The 18,502-nt window shown below is 54.4% G+C and overlaps 1 protein-coding gene across 1 annotated transcript in view; it reads left to right on the forward strand.

The window, feature by feature from the left end:
- Positions 1-17,558, forward strand: part of PKP1 (plakophilin 1) — a 48,528-nt gene extending 30,970 nt beyond the window's left edge. Inside the window, exons 3-14 of the mRNA XM_049634331.1 lie at positions 562-956; positions 3,627-3,771; positions 4,703-4,910; positions 5,688-5,865; positions 7,242-7,356; positions 9,274-9,429; positions 10,287-10,463; positions 11,725-11,878; positions 12,233-12,419; positions 13,040-13,124; positions 16,131-16,237; positions 17,401-17,558. Of these exons, the coding sequence (XP_049490288.1) occupies positions 562-956; positions 3,627-3,771; positions 4,703-4,910; positions 5,688-5,865; positions 7,242-7,356; positions 9,274-9,429; positions 10,287-10,463; positions 11,725-11,878; positions 12,233-12,419; positions 13,040-13,124; positions 16,131-16,205 (1,875 nt within the window). The 3' untranslated portion in view covers positions 16,206-16,237; positions 17,401-17,558. The remainder of the gene's footprint in view (positions 1-561; positions 957-3,626; positions 3,772-4,702; positions 4,911-5,687; positions 5,866-7,241; positions 7,357-9,273; positions 9,430-10,286; positions 10,464-11,724; positions 11,879-12,232; positions 12,420-13,039; positions 13,125-16,130; positions 16,238-17,400) is intronic.
- The last annotated feature ends 944 nt before the right edge of the window (positions 17,559-18,502 follow it).

Here is an 18,502-nt window from a genome sequence, read left to right on the forward strand (position 1 = left end):
CCCACCCTGAGTGCAAGTGGCCAAGCAAGGCTGGCTGTGTTGGAAGCTGCCGGTGTCTGGGAATGGCACGAGGTGACAGGGCGAGGGTGTAGGGACTGGGCTTCAGTCCAGGGTTGCCCTTCCCTCACTGAGTTCTTCTGTGCCTCCGACTCCCCACCTGGACAAGGCCGTGGAGGGCTGGGTCGGTGGCTACAACCCACTGTAGGACGTACATCTTACATCACAGCCCAGCACCCTCGTGCTGTGTCACAACACGACGCGTGTCTCTACTCCCTGCATTGCGCTCGGAGAGCTTACATTCCAGTATATACTAGTCTATTCCATTTTTTTTAAGTGATAGTCACAATCGGCTAAATTGATTTCCCAATCCATAATGGGTCGCAATCTGCCATTTGAAAAGTAATATATCAGATGATGGCTGAGATTCCTTCCACTCCAAACATTCTGGGATTCCACCAACATTATCACAGGGGCGGGGGGCGGACTCCGCCCCATGGCCAGCTGGATCCAGAATCCCCGGTCAGGAACCTTGACTGAGCCTTTCTCCCTTTCTCTGACCAGATCTACAACGGGACCCTCAAGCGGGAGAATGACAACAGACGCTTCAGCTCCTACAGCCAGATGGAGAACTGGGGCCGGCACTACCAACGGGGCAGCTGTAACGCAACGGGCGCCGGCAGCGACATCTGCTTCATGCAGAAAATCAAGGCGAGCCGCAGCGAGCCCGACCTCTACTGTGACCCTCGGGGCACCCTGCGCAAGGGCACACTGAGCAACAAGGGCCAAAAGACCACCCAGAACCGCTATAGCTTCTACAGCACCTGCAGTGGCCAGAAGGCAGTCAAGAAGTGCCCTGTGCGCCCGCCCTCCTGCACCTCCAAGCAGGACCCGGTGTACATCCCACCCATCTCCTGCAACAAGGACCTGTCCTTCGGTCACTCGAGGGCCAGCTCCAAGTAAGTGCTGCCAGGCTGTGCTGGGGGCCAGGGTGGGGACCAGGTAGGAGATGGAGTTTGCCTGGCTATACTACACAAGGTTGTTGCTGATGATAGGAAAGACGGCCTCTTGTCCCCAAGGGGCTCGTTGTCCCTGCGGGGGCAGCGGTGGGGAGGGGGGCACTTCCTGGCCTCAGGAAGTGTGAAGGGGGAGACAGAACCCAGACATTCAAACAAATGCATTGAGTATATAGGTTCTAAAGGGTCACGGGTTATGAACAGAGGGAGGCTAATTAGAGAAGGTTAGCTAGGCTCATGGTTCTCAAAGCGTATGCCTCCCAACAGCAGCAGCAGCATCACCCGGAACTTGTGAGAAATGCTAATTTTCAGGTTGCACCCAGACCTACGGACTCAGGAACTCAGGGAGAGACCCAGCAGTGTGTGTTTTAACAAGCCCTCCAGGAGACGGGGAATCCGTGATCTTAGCCATGCACATCTCTATCCGTGTTCTGGAAGAGCCAACGAGTGTGCCCTGATGTAGACGATGGGAAAGGGGGCCCTGTTCTACCTTATAGGACAAAAGACGGCCAGGACAAACAGACATAAAAGTTGAGGAACCGGAGCTAGTGCTGAGGAACAGAGTACAACCCTTGTCCCTCAACACTGAAGGCCCGTCACCCAGTGAGAATGAAGGAAACGAAGGCGGGTGTCCCGTCAAGAGCCACGGGCACAGGGGGGCTTGCGGACGGCCACAGTGTCTCCGGGGACACTGAACCTGCCCTCCAGGGCTCAGAGCCCCATGAACCTCCAAACTGTTCCTTATCACTGCCTAATGATCATTTATTCATTTATTTGACAAACATTCACTAAGCATCTCCTGTGCTGGGGAAGTGTGGTAAGTGTAGGGACACAGCTAGGAACAGAGCGGCCTAGAGCTGTCCCAGAGCTACACAACTAACTGATATACTGCTTTTCCTAGAGCCCCAGGAGCTTGCATTCTTCACCTCTAGTCCTCATAGCCCCTCTAGGCAGGTGCTAGAATTCCCGAGGAGGAAACAAGGCACAGAGATGCTTGCCCAAGGCTATACAGCTGCTAAAGCATTCCCACACTCTCCCCCACTCACCACTGTTTTAATACTAAGCTGAATCCGGTCGTAGAGCTGGACCTCTCCTAACTACTCAAAGGCCATAAGGTATATTTAGGATGATTCGGAGAAGGACTAAGAAACCCTCTCCCTTGGAGCAGGGAACAGGGCAGCGTCTAGCCCTAGCTTATTGCCCCAAACCAGAGGCCCTGAGAGGTCAAGGTCTAGGTAAGACATGGGAGGGGATGAATGTCAAGCCATTTAGAGATGATGTCTGACTGGCAGATGTGACATTTTCTCAGTGCAGGGCCAGGGTGCTGCTGATACAAGACAGGAGAGCTTCACCCCTTGGGCAATTTTTCCAGAAATGGAGTTAGGATGCCACACTAAAACTATGAATTCTTACTGAGCATTTACTGTGGCAAGACTGAGGCTAGTAAAAGTGGGAAGAGGGCTTCCTCTAGAAATGCTGGGGAGATTTCCAGGGGGGTAGGACTGGGTGCCATAGAAGGGGCTGTCCCTGCCCTCAGGAACTTTCCATCTCTGTTGGCAACCAGGGCACAGACAGGTGGAAAGGCAGCCTGAGACTCAACATCACAGAAGCTGGAAAGATTCCTAGGAGAGAGGTTTCCTTGCCCTGGAATGTTCACAGCAGCAGGACCTCAGCAGGTCACATGCACCGTGAGGGGAAGGGAAAGGGGTACACCTGAGCCCTGATGAGGGGTCAGTGAAGAGAAGAGTCAGGTTGGAGCAGACCTTGTTAGGGGCTGGAGAGTGTGCAAGAGGGCTTAGCAGAGAGCCAAGCTATTAGGTTAAAACATGAAATTTTTAGTTTTATGGCTCAAAAAGGTTGACTATCAACCCTTTCACATGGTTCGACTTAACATGTGCCCTTGGATATTAGTCTAAGCAGTCTCCACTTGAACCTGCCGATGGGAACAGCACAGTGAACCACATTTTAGGACTGTGAGTATGGAAAAGGAGAGTCAAATTTTGGACGAGGGAGCTTGGAGAAGAGAGCCAGTTGTGAGGGTCTCTTGCTGTAGTCCCAGTGAGAGTGGTCATGGTCAGAAGGAAGGCAGTGACCGTGAGGTTGGGAAGAAGAAGCAGGTATGAGGATTTTTGTAAGAAGAATTAGCTGGACTTTGGAACAAAGGAAGTGAGGGCAGATGGCTGCATTGATGGATGGATGGATGGATGGATAGAGACAGGAGGGAAAGAAGATGGATGGATGGATGGATGGACAGTTGGACAGGCTCACAGCCATTCTCTTCCATTTTCCCAATACCAGGCACAAACAAGAAAGATGGCAGAGGGGTGGGGAGCTTCCTCTTGGGAATAGGGCAGAGTCTTGTCTTGGTGCAGAGGTAATTTACCTGTTTGGATATTGACCCATGACCTGGACTTCATCACAGTGTTTGCCATGGATGAGCCTTTTCCCTCCTCTGGAAGAGCTGTTCCACAGGAATGTTCTCCAAGTGGGCCTAGGGCTGCCTTGTTCTGGCTTTCCAGATTGCAGATGAGGCTGTGGCAGCTTGGGCATACAAGGGGAAATTCTCCCAGCCTACCCGGTAACCCCTCCCCCACCACTGCCCATTGCCCACAGGATCTGCAGTGAGGATATTGAGTGCAGTGGGCTGACCATCCCCAAGGCCGTGCAGTACCTGAGCTCCCAGGATGAGAAGTACCAGGCCATCGGGGCCTATTACATCCAGCACACCTGCTTCCAGGATGAATCGGCCAAGCAGCAGGTAACTGACTACACACCTTCTTCCCCTATAGACCTGGGCAGGGACTGGGTGTGTCAGCCTGACCCCATTTAGACATGGGTGGGGACATCTGCACTTGCTCCTTCTCACCCTGCCCAGCTGCCTTGGGTGAGCAGTATGCTTGGCACTGCCTGAGATCACAGCTGGGCATCTTAACCCTCCAGGTGAGTGGACATTAGTCAGGTATTTCCTCCACTGATCGTGAAAGAGACAGCTGTGAGTTCAACAGAAATCCCCTTTCTCAAATTCCACTAAAGAGTATGACTACTTTCCACCCTTCAACTCCCTCCCCCCGCTTCCCTCTATCTGTCTCTCTGTCTCTCTGTCTCTGTCTCTTTGCCTCTCTGTCTCCATCTCTCTCTCTCCCTTTCCAGAGCTTGATCCTCTCTCTCCCCAGGCATGTGTGCTGGAAACTGGGGCATGAGCTTGGCTGGCAGGAAGGATGCTTATAGGGTTCCGCAGCTCAGCCCCAGGGAACAGTGCCTGAAATGTGTTTCCTAGAGATTCTGGATCCATCCGAATCAGAGTTCCTGTCACAGGAGAAAGTTCCCATAGGAGGGTCTCCTTTATGTCTGTCCTGCTTTAGGACTTTTGAAGTATATTTATAACCATGTCCACTTGTCTTCACCACCGTATTTCAGAGGAGAAAGGTGAGGCTCAGAACAGAGGACTGCCTTGCTGAGGGTCTCCTGCCGAGGATGTGAGGGCGCTGGCATTGGAATCCATCTTGGTTTCTGGTCTGATTACATCTTGGTTTTCTGAGCACTATTACTCCACACTGGTTTTTTTTGGCTGGCTGGAATATTTCTGAGCTGACAGTAGACTTTGGGGTCTGAGAAAAATCACTTCGAGTAGTGTCATCAGATCAGCCTCACCTCCTTGACTGGCCCATGTGGCACCTGTATGTCAACAGGTCTATCAGTTGGGAGGCATCTGCAAGCTGGTGGACCTCCTCCGGAGCCCCAACCAGAACGTCCAGCAGGCTGCGGCTGGGGCCCTGCGTAACCTGGTGTTCCGGAGCATCACCAACAAGCTGGAGACCCGGAGGCAGAATGGGATCCGAGAGGCTGTCAACCTCCTGAGGAGAACCGGGAGCACTGAGATCCAGAAACAACTGACTGGTAGGGATCCCCAGCCATGGAGAGCTAGGGTTGGGGGTGGGTGGTGTATAGGGCATTCCCTCCAGTCTGGGCCCAAGCACAGGTGCACATTTGACCTCCGGCTAATGTCTTGGGAGCCCCACGGTACTGACTGTGGCCAGGTTAGTGGCGTCCACATGGTGCCTACCCACGAGGTGTCAACCTTGTTGAAGATAGAAAGCAAGGGGTAGAAGGCTGGTGTCCAGGCAGGATCCATATTCAACAGACCCTGGGATTTCCAGACGAAGAGGAGGACGTGAAGTTGGAACTTCAGGTCTTAAGCGCCCTCTTGTGTCCAAACAATATGCTAAGCACTCAGGCCTGGGGCGCAAGGGTTAGAAGGAACTAGGAAGCCCTCAGACTGGACTGGGAGATGAGACCACGTACAGAGTAACCGTGATAAGTGTTTCTGGAATGACCTTCAGGTGGAAAATAGAGAACATTAGAAGACTCTAGCGCTAACATTTATATTAGAAACTACTGATCAATCAAACGTTTCTGGATGACCTTGCACATTCATAATTTTGACCTCGATAAAGAACTCTAGATGCTCCCTGCCCTCAGAGAACCTGAAGTCTTGTTGAGACATTGGAAAATGAGCTCAGGAAATAATCAGACACTAGATTTGATAGACCAGGCCTACTTGGAAGACGATGTTTCAGTAGGGCTCCCTTGCCAGAGCAGGCTGGGGGTGGCACCTCGGCACCTGGGGTCTTCCTGAGCCTGCCATGTGTTGAGTTGACCATCCCCAACCTCCAGGGCTGCTCTGGAACCTGTCTTCCACTGATGAGCTGAAGGTGGAACTCATCGCCGACGCCCTGCCTGTGCTGGCTGACCGGGTCATCATTCCCTTCTCCGGCTGGTGTGATGGCAACAGCAATATGACCCGGGAAATAGTGGACCCTGAGGTCTTCTTCAATGCCACAGGCTGCTTAAGGTGAGAGAAGAGCGTGCCCCTGGGGTCCTTTTGCCCCGGCCCTGGGTCTTTCTGCAGGCAGCCCCATCTCGGCCAGCCTAGGGCAGGGGACGTAAAATGCAGTCTGGCACTGGTCTTCATGGGCAGACTCCAAGAAATGGGACTCCAGCATCCCTAACTTCCCTGGATCTGGATAAGGCTCAGGACTCCATGACCTCCTGTAAGGGACCTCAGCAGACTTAGTTAGAAATCTAAGAGTAGAAATGCCACATCTGGATATCCAAACTGGCTCAACCATTCCCCCCTCTCCCGCCCCCCAAAAATGCATTTCTTGTACTCTCTTGAAGAGTGTTCTTTTGGACAAAAGTCTGCTGATTGGCTCCTAAATGAGTCACTTCCCAGCTGTGGTGCTAAGACCAACGGCCATATTCATTGGCATAAAGGTGGCACTGCTCTTTCCAGAGTCTCCTGAGTCTCATACCAGGGTGAGGCAAGGCCCCTGGGGGCTGTTGGAGGAGGGACCTTGGTGTGCTCATTCCAGAGGAGAGGTTTACAAGTGGGGTCATGGGTGCTAGGGTAGAGGTGGAACAGTGAAACAGATCCCCGTTAGGGTCACACCTTGCTCTGATGGGGTTCATCTTTCCCAACTCCTAGGAGCCCCGGAATGAGGGATGCAGTTGGGGGTGCTTCTGTGTTCTCAGCTTATGCTCCTCCCTGTCAGCCTCCATTAGTGGCCTCCAGTGAGCAAAGTCAGGGTATTAAGGACTTCAAGGGGCTGCAAGGCTATTAATAGCAACAGCAGCCACAGCCCGCCTGCACAGGAAAATGGGCCCAGACTGCTTGGAAAGGAGCTCACTGCTGAGGCAGAACACAGCTTCCTTGTGGAGGGGGCATCTGGCCCCCAGCGGAGCACCCCTGGGCTTCTTTCCCAGATCCAGCCCTTGGCCCCAGCACCCTACAGAGCTTCTCCTCCTCCACAGAAATAAACTGGGCAGGTAGAAGCTTCCAGCCCCTGTTCAACAGGTGCCCAGTAGTGGTAGGGAGCGTGCCTCGACCTGCCAGCTGCACTAGAGCCATGGACAGTCATGAAAGTTACAGGCCTGGAGCCCAGGGGGGCAGAAAGAAGGGTGAAAAGAACTGAGTTCAAGGAGACCCCATCCAACCTCAACCAGGACCGAGCAGAATCCGCTGAATGGTTTTTCTTTCTTTCCTTCGTCCTTGTTTTTTTTGTTTTTTTGCCTTGTTCTCCTCCTACCACACCTCCAAACTCATCCCCATCTCCTCTGCCCCTACTTCCCCCACCTGCTCTCTCCCCCGCGTGCCCTCCAACCACACTCTTCTCTACCCGCTTCCCTCCTCCCCTGCATCCTCACAGCCTCTCTGTTCTCTCCCTTCAGGAACCTGAGCTCTGCCGATGCAGGCCGCCAGACCATGCGAAACTACACGGGGCTCATTGATTCCCTTATGGCCTATGTCCAGAACTGCGTGGCCGCCAGCCGCTGTGATGACAAGGTGAGCGTCCCACCCCACTCTGGCCCCGGCCCCCAGTCTTCCTCTCTGTCTGGAGCTCCAAGGCCCAGGACCTCCCCAGGATCAGTGAGGGCAGCTCCTTGGCCTCCAGGTCCTGACATTTTTCTTTCCCAGGCTCCACGAGGCAAGTCTGCACTTGAGGGGGCCCTGAAGGCATGGTCTGGTGACAGGACAGAAGGCCAGTGAAGGGGATGGCTGGATGCAGAGAGCTCTGCTGGCCTGGGGCAGTGCTACAGGGGCAGAATCCCCTCTTCCTTGCTTACAGGCTTTGTGAATGCAGACGCTTCCACGATGTCTGTTTCCCAGTTTGCACTGTGCTCATTCAGAGATAATCACAATCATATCTATGTCATGGGCTGGTTGAAAGGCTCAATTAGTTAATAAGCAAAGCATGAAGAGGGCCGGACACAGAGGGAGCTCTCCGTGAGCATTTGCCCCCGCTGGCATTGGCAGTGCTGAGCCCTGCCTGCAGCCTTAAGGATCCCCACTGATGCCCCCAGGGATCCTTCCTGCACCAAGGCTCCTTCTACCACAGTTTCACACCACCTGCCAAAGAGACCACTGGCAAAGCCACCCTCTTGTCCCCTCTGGACATTTGGACACACTAGCACAAACACACAGAAAGGAAAAATCACAGAAGAAAGAGAAACTGAAGGCTGAGATATTTCTACCACGACAGGACAGACACTCAGGAGAATAGTGAGTTCCCAGAGTCCCTAGATGACCAGGGGACTGTCTGGGCATACGGCCACTGGGTCTTGCACACAGTTTCCTTGTGGAGAGATTTTGTCTCCTGCTCATCCACTGGAAGTGACAACAGGGCCTCAGGAGAGAGAGAGAGAGAGAGAGGGAGAGAGACAGTCACTCGAATGCTCAGCCAGGTCCCAGTGGACATCATGTTTTTCAACTCTGGATGCAACATCCCCTCTACCTGTGGAACCCAGACCGTGCAAGTCTGATTCCCTCAAACCCTAGCAGGGCCGAACATCATTAGGAAGGTAAGTCTGCTGGCTCAAAGCCTAGCCTGTCCACTGAGGACAGATGGCAAAGACCTAGGAGCAGCTGCCATTGCAAAGTACTGGGTCCCAGGTCCCACTGCTCGTGTAGATTTGGGATGGGTCAGCACCTTTGGTATTGGAAGCTGAGGACTAGCCATGAAAGGAGGGAATAACAGGGACATGGGGACTCAATGGCTTTTGAACCTAAATATGTCAAGGCTGCTCCTGTCTGTGCCAGGACAGAGGGTATGTTCTTTAATAGCCCAATCTGACCATTGGCACAATGGCTGTAGCAAGAGAAACAGTAGCCACTGTCGGGGCACCTGGGTGGCTCAGTCCATTAAGCGTCTGACTCTTGATTTCGGCTCAGGTCATGATCTCACGGTTTATGAGATAGAGCCCCGCATCAAGCTCTGTGCTAACAGCATGGAGCCTGCTTGAGATTCTCTCTCTCCCTCTCTCTCTCTCTCTCTCTCTCTCTGCCCCAGTTGCTCTCTCTCTCTCTCTCTCAAAATAAATAAAGAAAAGAAATAGTAGCCACTGTCTGTTGTGTCCTACCATGTGGTAAACTCCATGATAGGCACTTCCATGCATAATCTTCCCAATAGCCCGATGAAGTAGGCGATGTCAGTCCCATTTTACCACTGAGGAAACCGGCCCAGAAGTTGAGGAAAGCCATGACGTTTCACACAGCTAGGAAAAGACAGAACTGGATTCAAATCCAGATTCTGGGGAGTGTTACTGGGAGCTTTTTTCGGACTGCGGTGGGTGGCTGTGTTCCTCTCTCCTGGGGCAGCCTAAGGTGCCTGCCTCTCTCCCATTAGTTAGGGCAGGGAGTGAGCCCAGGACGCCATCAGGGAAGGGCACAGGCTTAGGGGCTCTGCTTCTGCTTGGCCCCTAGTCTGTGGAGAATTGCATGTGTATCCTGCACAACCTCTCCTACCGCCTGGACGCCGAGGTGCCCACCCGCTACCGCCAGCTGGAGTACAACGCCCGCAATGCCTACACGGAGAAGTCCTCCACCGGCTGCTTCAGCAACAAGAGCGATAAGATGATGGTGAGCACAGTCGGTTCACAGAACCAGGGCCTGCTGCCCGCCAAGCACCCCGCTGGGCTCAGCTGCCTGGCCCACCCCTTCCTCCCTGCCCCCGTCCCCCCGAAGCCTGAAACCAGCTGTAGGAGACAAGCCCATGCCAGAGCCTTGGCCTTAGGATTGTGCTGCACCCTGGGAGCTGAGTAGAGGGCATTCTGTCTTGCATGCAGATGGGATCTGTGTTCTTGACGGTGGGAGCTCAGACCACCCCGAGCTCAGAAGCTCCGGTCCTGTGTTTTCACAGCTCATTCTCACTTCCCATGTAATTGGTAAACCCTGCCTCATCTTCTCCATTACTGTGGAAGGTTCGGGGGCAGCCAGGACTCTAAGCCCTCTCTGGCCTGGTTCCCACCAACCTCCAAGTCCCCCAGGTGCCACCAGAAGCAGAAGGGTGTTCTGGAGGGAGGGTCAGGCTCCCCACACTGGGGACGACTGTGGCTGCTGGGCCCCTGGACCACCCCTGTTTGACCCAGGGTGGGTCAGCCTTGGAGTCTGACTCTGGGAGGAGAGGAAGCATCCTGGTGTGAGACCCCAAAGCAGCCCGACGCAGCTGGAAGGTTTGGGCAGAGGCTGGCCTGCAGCACACTTCCTGCGATCTCTAGATTGTTCTCTGCCTCCCTCAGAGCCAGCCCGCAGGACCATGGCCCCTTGCCTTACTCATTCTGCGGAGCTGCTGCCGCCGTGAGGAAAGGGGCACCGGGGCAGGTGCTTCCTAGGCCCCTTCCCTCAGGAACCAGGCCCCTAGAGTTGGGGGAGGGCACACAGAATGCTGGGCTCCCTCCCTTCACAAGGCTCCCTGCTGACCTGTCCTGTGTCCTCAGAACAACAACTACGACTGCCCCCTTCCGGAGGAAGAGACCAATCCCAAGGGCAGCAGCTGGTTGTACCATTCGGATGCTATCCGCACCTACCTGAACCTCATGGGCAAGAGCAAGAAAGACGCCACCTTGGAGGCCTGCGCTGGTGCCCTGCAGAACTTGACCGCCAGCAAGGGGCTGGTGAGGAGCGGTGTCCGCCCTTGCACCCACCCCCATCCCCAACCCCATTTCTCCAACTTCTGCCCCCTTCCCTGCTCTCCCACAGGCGTGTGCACTGAGTCGTGCCAAACACATATGGCCCTCAGAGCTTGACTCTACAGACGCAAACAGAGGGAATGTCATATGCTAGGCTCCAGCCAGGCCTCTGGGGAAACGATGAGGCAGTAGAAATGGCCCGGCCCTCTGGGAACTCCCAGGCGGTGCCCAGCAGGTGAATCCACTCCCGCTGGATTCTGTCTGTGCCCACAGAGTCCCCTTTGCCTCATGATTCCTGGCTCGGTGTTGGCCCCTGCCTGGGGTGGGGGACAGGGATGAAAGGTACGTTCGTGGTAGGAGGAGTATCCTGTGTGTTGAACTGACAGAGGGAAAAATAGACGGTTTGGGGGTGGGCAGATCTAAAGGAAGACGATGCAGAATCAGTAGAGATTTTGAGGCCACATAGAGTTAGGAGGACATGATGGAATGACATTGAGCCTTAGGAGGCCTGTAGCAGCCAACAAGTATTTAGATGGGGAGACAGTCAACAATCACTCTACTGAGGACAAAAGAGAATCAGGTGAAAGCAGGACTGAGGCGAATTGAGGTCTATGAGAAGATGGGGCTGGGGGTCTTCAAGAACTCCAAACCAGCCTGGGACCAGATTACAGACAGGCTGGCCTTGTGGCTAGAGGCACAGATGAGCTGACCCACCTCCAGGGGGCCCTGGATTGTACCTCCATGTGGGCACAGACCCTCTCTTCTCCCTTTTTGCCCTGGGAGAGTACTCGACAAATATGTATGGAATTCTACGGAGGTATGGAAGTTGGAAGGTGGTCAGCGCCTCGGTAATTGACAAATATCATTGACCGTGTGCTTTTGGGTGAGCAGATACTGCTGGGAAATGTGGGCGTGGTGGGGGGACAGAGCTGAGACAGTTTTGTTAGACTGGGAGTCGAGTCAGGGCCTCCATGAGCCAGGGGTCTGAGACTTCCCTCTCATCACCCATCCTGGCTCAGGCTGAGCTGGGAGAAGAGAGCAAGGTCAGGAAAGATGGTGGCGCATTTTTGCCTGGGTGCTCTGTAGTTGCCAGTGTGTGAGCAAATTGGTGTCCCTCTTTGCCTGTGCTTCTAACAAGAGAGGGAAAAGGTTCCAGGGTTTTTTTGTTTGGGATTACATGGCCCTCTTCCACCATGGTGCCTGGGAAACCACAGGCTAGGTCCTCACCCCCGTCCTTCTTTCTCAGATGTCCAGTGGTATGAGCCAGTTGATTGGGCTCAAGGAAAAGGGCTTGCCCCAGATTGCTCGCCTCCTGCAATCTGGCAACTCTGATGTGGTGCGGTCTGGAGCCTCCCTCCTGAGCAACATGTCCCGCCACCCTGTGCTGCACAGAGTGATGGGTAAGTGCCCACCACAGCGTCAGACCACCCCTCTCCCCCCACCCTCCAGCTAGGACTCGGCAGAGCCCTCACTTTCCAGAGCCTGCTGGAAGGTCACCCTCTGAACTTTCCCTAGAGTGAGTGTTCCAAGAGAGGAAGCTGGCCCAAGAGAGGCTTGGAGGTAGGAAAGGGCAGGGGTGCAGAGATCCCATCCGGGTCCTCAGCCCTGAGTTGGAGCTAGAATGGAGCCTTCAAGGGCCACCTTGCTAGAAACCTGGCTGAGGTCAGAGCAGGACTGTGGTCCCAGAGGGAGCCCCTCAGCCCCTCTCTCCTCCGGTCATCTGACCCCGCGCCCTCCACTCCTTTCTCTCTCAGGGAACCAAGTGTTCCCAGAGGTGACCAGGCTCCTCACCAGTCACACTGGGAACACCAGCAACTCGGAAGACATCCTGTCTTCAGCCTGCTACACTGTGAGGAACCTGATGGCCTCCCAGCCGCAGATGGCCAAGCAGTACTTCTCCAGCAGCATGGTCAACAACATCATCAACCTGTGCCGCAGCAGGTGGGTGGGGAGGGCAATGGTCTCCACCCCCCACACACTGCAAAGCAGGCAGCCCCACAACCCTCTGAGAAGGCGCAGATGTGCAGCGAGAGCAGGACCCAGCGCAGGGCGGGAAACTGGGCAGGGGAGGCTTGAATGCAGAGAAGTTCCAGAAGCCAAGAGCGCTGTGGAGCTGAGCCCAGCTGCCAGGCCTCGGGGCTGCACAAAGGGGACAGAGGCAGCGCATTCTCAGCTGGGAGTCCTTAGAGGAGTCCTTAGAGGACTTAGACGCGGAGTCCTTAGAGGACCAACAGGAGGCATGGAGGCACAGACCCCACCATGTGGGAACTGTATTCTGCCCCATGGGGCTTTCTCCTCCCAGGACAAGGGCTGGGGAACCAGAATGGGAGAGAACTTCCCCCCACAGCCCCCGAGGAGAATCCCAGGCTACTTCTAAGTGGGTAGGGCTGCCAGGTTGTGCCCCCTGTGTGGCGGGACCAGCCCAACAAGGCTCTTTTCTCATGCACCCCTGGGGCCTCCCCACATCGCTAAGACCTGGAGGTGAGGGTGGGAGGGAGGAGGGTGATCATTCTCATGTCTCCCCGAGTCTCATCCCACAAATGAACTTCCTGCCTGCCCAGCACCTCGCCCAAGGCCGCAGAAGCTGCCCGCCTCCTCCTGTCTGACATGTGGTCCAGCAAGGAGCTGCAGGGTGTCCTCAGACAGGTAAGGGCCCGCCCTGTCACCCCCTGCCAGTGAGGCTGTCTTGCAGCTCCCCTTGCAGCGCTGAGGGCCAAGAAGAGAAGCAGAATGGCCCGCCCTGCCCAGGGGGCGTGACTGAGCCGCACTGCAGACGGACGGACGGACGGACGGCGTAGAGACAAATGTGCAGGACGGTGAAAGTGATCCCACTCTGAACAAATCTCTAGGCTCAGACTCGGGGGAGGTGCTGAGTGCACGGAGGGGAGAGGAAATCAAGGAAATGTGTGAGATGCCTGGGGCAGGATCTTCTAGGAGCAAACTGAAAAGCAGGAATTCACTTGAGGGCGTGATGTGCGCTGTGGCTGGAAAGGAAGGTTTGGGCTACAGTACAGGCCCCTCTAATTTCTTTGAGAGTTTGCCCTTGGCAGAGGGGAGCCACTAGGGGTTTTGAGTGATTAAAGCAACACTTGGCAGCCTCCCTCCTCCCCAGGGGCGGGGCAGAGGGGACTGAGAGATGCTGGGGCGGCTGTATTTGTCCAGTGGTGACCCTGGCTCCTCCCTGTCCTCGACACCTCCCAACCTCATCAAACACAAAGTCCTACCTGGGGTCTTATTTTACCGAAATCTCTTCACACTGACCTTTCCCGCTCCTGTGGCTGCCATGCTTTAGACCCAGATGTAGACAGCGGTGAGGCCAGAAAAAGGACAGAAACGGAATGGTCAGGCTGACCATGCTCGAGTTGTAGCCTGGAGACACTGTGGCCGTGTTAACACAAACAGATCGGTTGGGGAAAGGCCAAGTAAGCTTTCCGAGGACAGCGAGGGCAGTCCTGATTTGAAGAGGTCGAGTCTGAAGGAATTGGATTGGGTTGCAGGTGGGGGACCCAAGGAGCGAGGCCAGGCTGCCACACAGATGGGAGCGTTGTGCAAGACCATCACAGGGCACAGGTGTGGGGAGGAGTCTTGGAAAATAAGGGCAGAAGCAAGGGGAAGGCGCTGACTTGGGGGCCGAGGAGTGCGAAGGGCCAGGGAGCCAGGAGGAGCCGCGCAAGGTGGCCAGGAGGGGCCAAAGCCCGAGTGGGAGGGGAGAGCACGGGAGAGGGTAGGCAGCGGTTCCCAGGGCCACAGAGGCACCAGGGAGGACCCTGGATGTGGTGACCCAGGAGTCCCAGGGCACCTCTAAGAGCACTTCCGGCAAAGCCAGGGGAGACGGGCTGGGGAGGGACGGAGTGGGGCAGAGAGGAGAACTGCTCCCCTCAGTCTGGCCCAGAAAGGAGGGAGACCGAGGGAGGGGTAAAAAGGTCTCTGTTTAATGACAGAGGGGACCCGAGTATCTCTGTCATGAGATGAGGAGTTGGCGGCAGAGCAGGGGACAGTGAGGGGGTGGGAGGCTGAGGAAGACTGTGGAACGGGTGGGAGCGGAGGGTCAGCAGGGGCCTGACCGTGTAGAAGAGAAGCCGGGAAGACAACCACCCTGGGGCAGAAGGAGAAACAGTTCCTCCTCCAGCGCAGCAGGGAGACTGGAGGGAGGCCCATGAACTACTGTAGTCAGAGACGGCTGGGAAGCCTGAAGGCCATGGCCGGCGGTGGCCCCTGTCCTCTGCTGGACCATCCAGTGCTCTTTCCCAACAGCACTGCAACGTGGGCAGGCTTGGCCACATGGCAGCTGCCGGGGAGACCCAGGGGAAGGGAGGTGGGTGAGGACGGGGTGAGACCTTCCTCAAGCTGTTCGATCGTGGTCCAGAGGGTTCAACTCACCCAGAAATACTGAGGCCACGCCCAGCCTGAGGCACACGGCGACTCTTCTTGTTAACAGTCTTCTGTACAGCACCGATGGGAACCAGCTTCGCCATTCGTTCCCCACTGCTCCCTCTAGCTGTGCTTGTCAACAGCTTTGACGTGACTAGCTCGGTGCTTCTGTCCCCAAAGCATCTGCACATCCCCCATTCATTAGGTTGTTACCACCACAGAGAGGCAGGCCGTGTGGCTTATGTCCATCCTGCAGAATAGGAGTTTGTCTTGATTCAGTGAGTCATGGCAGGGGCAGGGCTGAGACCCAGGAATTCTCACTCCTGGGCTCCTTCCACCAAATCCAGCCAGGTTCAACAGGAGCAAGCAAGCAAATCCGCAGGGGAAAACCCAGCATCATGTGATTCGTGCCCAGATCAGGTAGGCCTGGGGCTTTGAACCACCTGGTGTCTGGATCCCTCATTCCCACAGGCCAGTGAGAGCTGACAACGTTCTCAGAGCTCAGGGCTGGCACCAGGGGCCCCTTCTGCCATCCTCATTCACTCCAGAGCATTTATTGACCACCTGCTGTATGTGTGAGAAACACTGGATGTGTCCCCCCTGCAGAGAGCTCATGCCAAAATTTAAAAAAAAAAAAAAAAAAACGGAGCAGAAAGAAAGAAAAAGACAGGGACAGTCAGAAGGAAGAACAACAAACAGCTTTTCTAATCTGATGTTGGTTGTTGTTTTATTTGAAGAGTAATGAATATGAGCGTAAGTCCTTGTGCCTTAATACAGATTTCTGCAAATCCATGTAGGAAATTCACAAGCGCTGGTGGAAGTCCAGATACATTTTACTAACTTGTGGATATTAATGGCCTTATGTTTGGTTGCACTAATGAGGTCAGCTTTGGGGCGCCTGGGTGGCTCAGTCTGTTAAGCGTCTGACTCTTGGTTTCGGCTCGGGTGGTGATCTCATGGTTCATGAGTTCGAGCCCCACATCGGGCTCTATGCTGACAACACAGAGCCTGCTTGGGATTCTCTCTCTCCCTCTCTCTCTGTCCCTCCCCTGCTTGTTGTCTGTCTGTCTGTCTCTCTCTCTCTCTCAAAATAAATAAATAAACTTAAAAAAAAAATAAGGCCAGCTTTAGCCCTGACACACATATATAATGAGCCCAGAGGGCTATGGTTCAAGCCCAAGGACACTCGGGGAGGGTAGTTTCTGACCCCATGGGAAGTCCCACTCTGTTTCAGCCTAGGGTGTTTCATACGGTTTCATGCTGTTTCTCCCCCCTTTACAGCAAGGTTTGGATAGGAACATGCTGGGATCCTTAACTGGGCCAAACAGCTTCAGGAACTTCACCTCCCGATTCTAAGAAGGGGCTGCTCAAGCAAGTACAGATTGCAGGTAAGAATTGGCTCCCCCCTGGGCAGAGTTATCTCTAGGACCCCTGCAGCAACCTTAGCCGGTCTCAGAGGGAAAGGCCAGGCCTGTGTTCCCCAGGGACACAGAAGCATCCTTTGATCTGGCAGACAGCATAACTGTAGCTGACACAAGGGCTATGAGGACAGTTGGATAGGTTGTTTGGGCAGGGTGCCATGGGCTCTCCCACCACAAGACATTAGGGATGTGCAATGTCTGAGCAGAGCTTCTAGATACAGCTGTGTAGGCTGTGCACTGCACAACCTAGGTGATGCCATTTACATGGGCTATGGTGTGAACGCAGCTGTACAATATGTCATCTGGGTTTGTACACCTACAGCTCACTTTCTTATCCTTTTTATAATTCACTTCCCAGTGCGCACATGCCTAATGTGGATAAGGTTATTTCCAGCTGATGACTCCAGAGACCAAAAACTCAGAACCGGTATCTATCACAAAGGCATACAAGCCTTAGCTTTCATTAGAACCACTTAAGATGCTTCCTAAAACACACACGCCTGGCCTCAACCCCAGCACTTCTGACTCAGTAACTCTGGAGTGGAAAATGCATCATTAAACAAGCATCCGAGGTGTTTCTGATGCAAATGACATCATCAACTTTCTCTAGAAGGTCACTAGAGATGGCCTTGGTATAGAGCCATCTGCATAGAGCCAGGGATGAGGACGAGGTCTCCTGAACTGAAGGGGACTTCTTAGCAGCCTGGCTATCTGCCAGCACCCCAACACCTCAGGAGGGTCCTGGTGGGGGAGACGGCTGTAAGTTTGGTCCAGATGAAAATAAATAAGACATCAAATACCTTCTCCTGGCAGGTGAGCGTCCACAACATGAGGATGGAAAAAAGAGAGCAGACAAAATTCACTAGATTCTTAATGAGTGAAGTCTGGGCACTCAGCACGCGCTGAGTCTGGGCAGAACGGGGTGGGCGTGGCAGTGGAGGCACAAATCTCACAAGCTTCTCACTCAACAAGAACAACCTATCAATGTGTCAGGGCGACTCTGAGTCCCCCCTCGGGCCAGGGGACACGTCCATGCCAACGTGGGTAGAAAGGGGTGGCAGTATCGGCCAGACCTATGACGTGGGTCTGTCTCCCTATAAATGCTAACTGGATGGCTTCTCCTTTTCCAGAAATGATGTGACCCAGCTGAGAAGAACTCAGGCCTTGCTGGAGGGGTGACTCTGTCCACCCTGTGCATTGTTTAGAAAGGTTCAAATGCAATTGAAAGCAAACCTGAAGGCTGTGGATGATGGAAATATTTTTAGATTTTTTTTTTCCTTGGGGGAACTGGCAGGCAGGGAGGGTTGGGAAGGGTGGGGGGGGGGCTTTTCTTGAGTTAAAGGGGCTTATGTTTCATGTCAATACTTCTTTTTCTGAGAAATGGTGTATATATAGGTCTATATCTATATATACACATATACATATGTATGTATAATGTAAGTGTGTGTGTGTGTGCAAGTATGACCGCAAAGTGCAAACAGCGAAGCTGTTACTGCAGCTCGTGAGGGGTGAAAAGGACACTCCCATGTTTCTTACTCGTAGGCAGGGACTTCCGTGCTTTTTGTTTAGCTCCCCATAGTTCCCAAACTGTGCCGCACCAGGACAGGGGGCCCGCACCAGGGTCACGTCCATGAGAAGTCTTGCGAGGGAACCGTGGAGTGGGGGGAGGTAAGGGGGAAGGGGGGGAGAGTACCTGGGCATGGGGGCAACCTCCCTCCTTAAGAGGCAGCTTTGCAGGAAGGGAGGCTGGCCGGGCTGTGAAGTTCAGTGTATCTCATGGGAAAATCTAGTTGGCTGATAATGCTGCCCTTCCTGCAAGGCCACAGGGACTGGCCACGGGACCTGGGGCTGGACAGGGTTGGGGCTCTAGAGGACAGGCGAGGACAGCCACACTTGCTTTGCTGCCTGAAGTCTGTTCTGGGGGAGTAGGAGCCAGAGAGATGGGGCTGGCCATTCTCCTGGGCTGTGTACCAGTCAAAGGAGGCTCAGCCTATAAAGCCCCTGCCTTCAGAGGCTTGTCATCTACCTGTTTCAGGAGAAAGAAGGCAAAATGGTGCCCCAAGCCGAAGAACTGTTCAGGACATGGCTGTTTGGTCTTCGTATTCCCAACAGTGAGGGGGACAGGCTGGGGTTGGACAGGGACCTGCTCTGGGCTCCGGTGGGACAGCGGCTATTTAGAAACTAACCAGGGGGACTCTTCCCTGCGTGCCTGATAAGACTCAAGTGAGAGAG

The sequence above is a fragment of the Panthera uncia genome, chromosome F1 (assembly GCF_023721935.1).
Source record: "Panthera uncia isolate 11264 chromosome F1, Puncia_PCG_1.0, whole genome shotgun sequence".
NCBI classification, from domain to species: domain Eukaryota; kingdom Metazoa; phylum Chordata; class Mammalia; order Carnivora; family Felidae; genus Panthera; species Panthera uncia.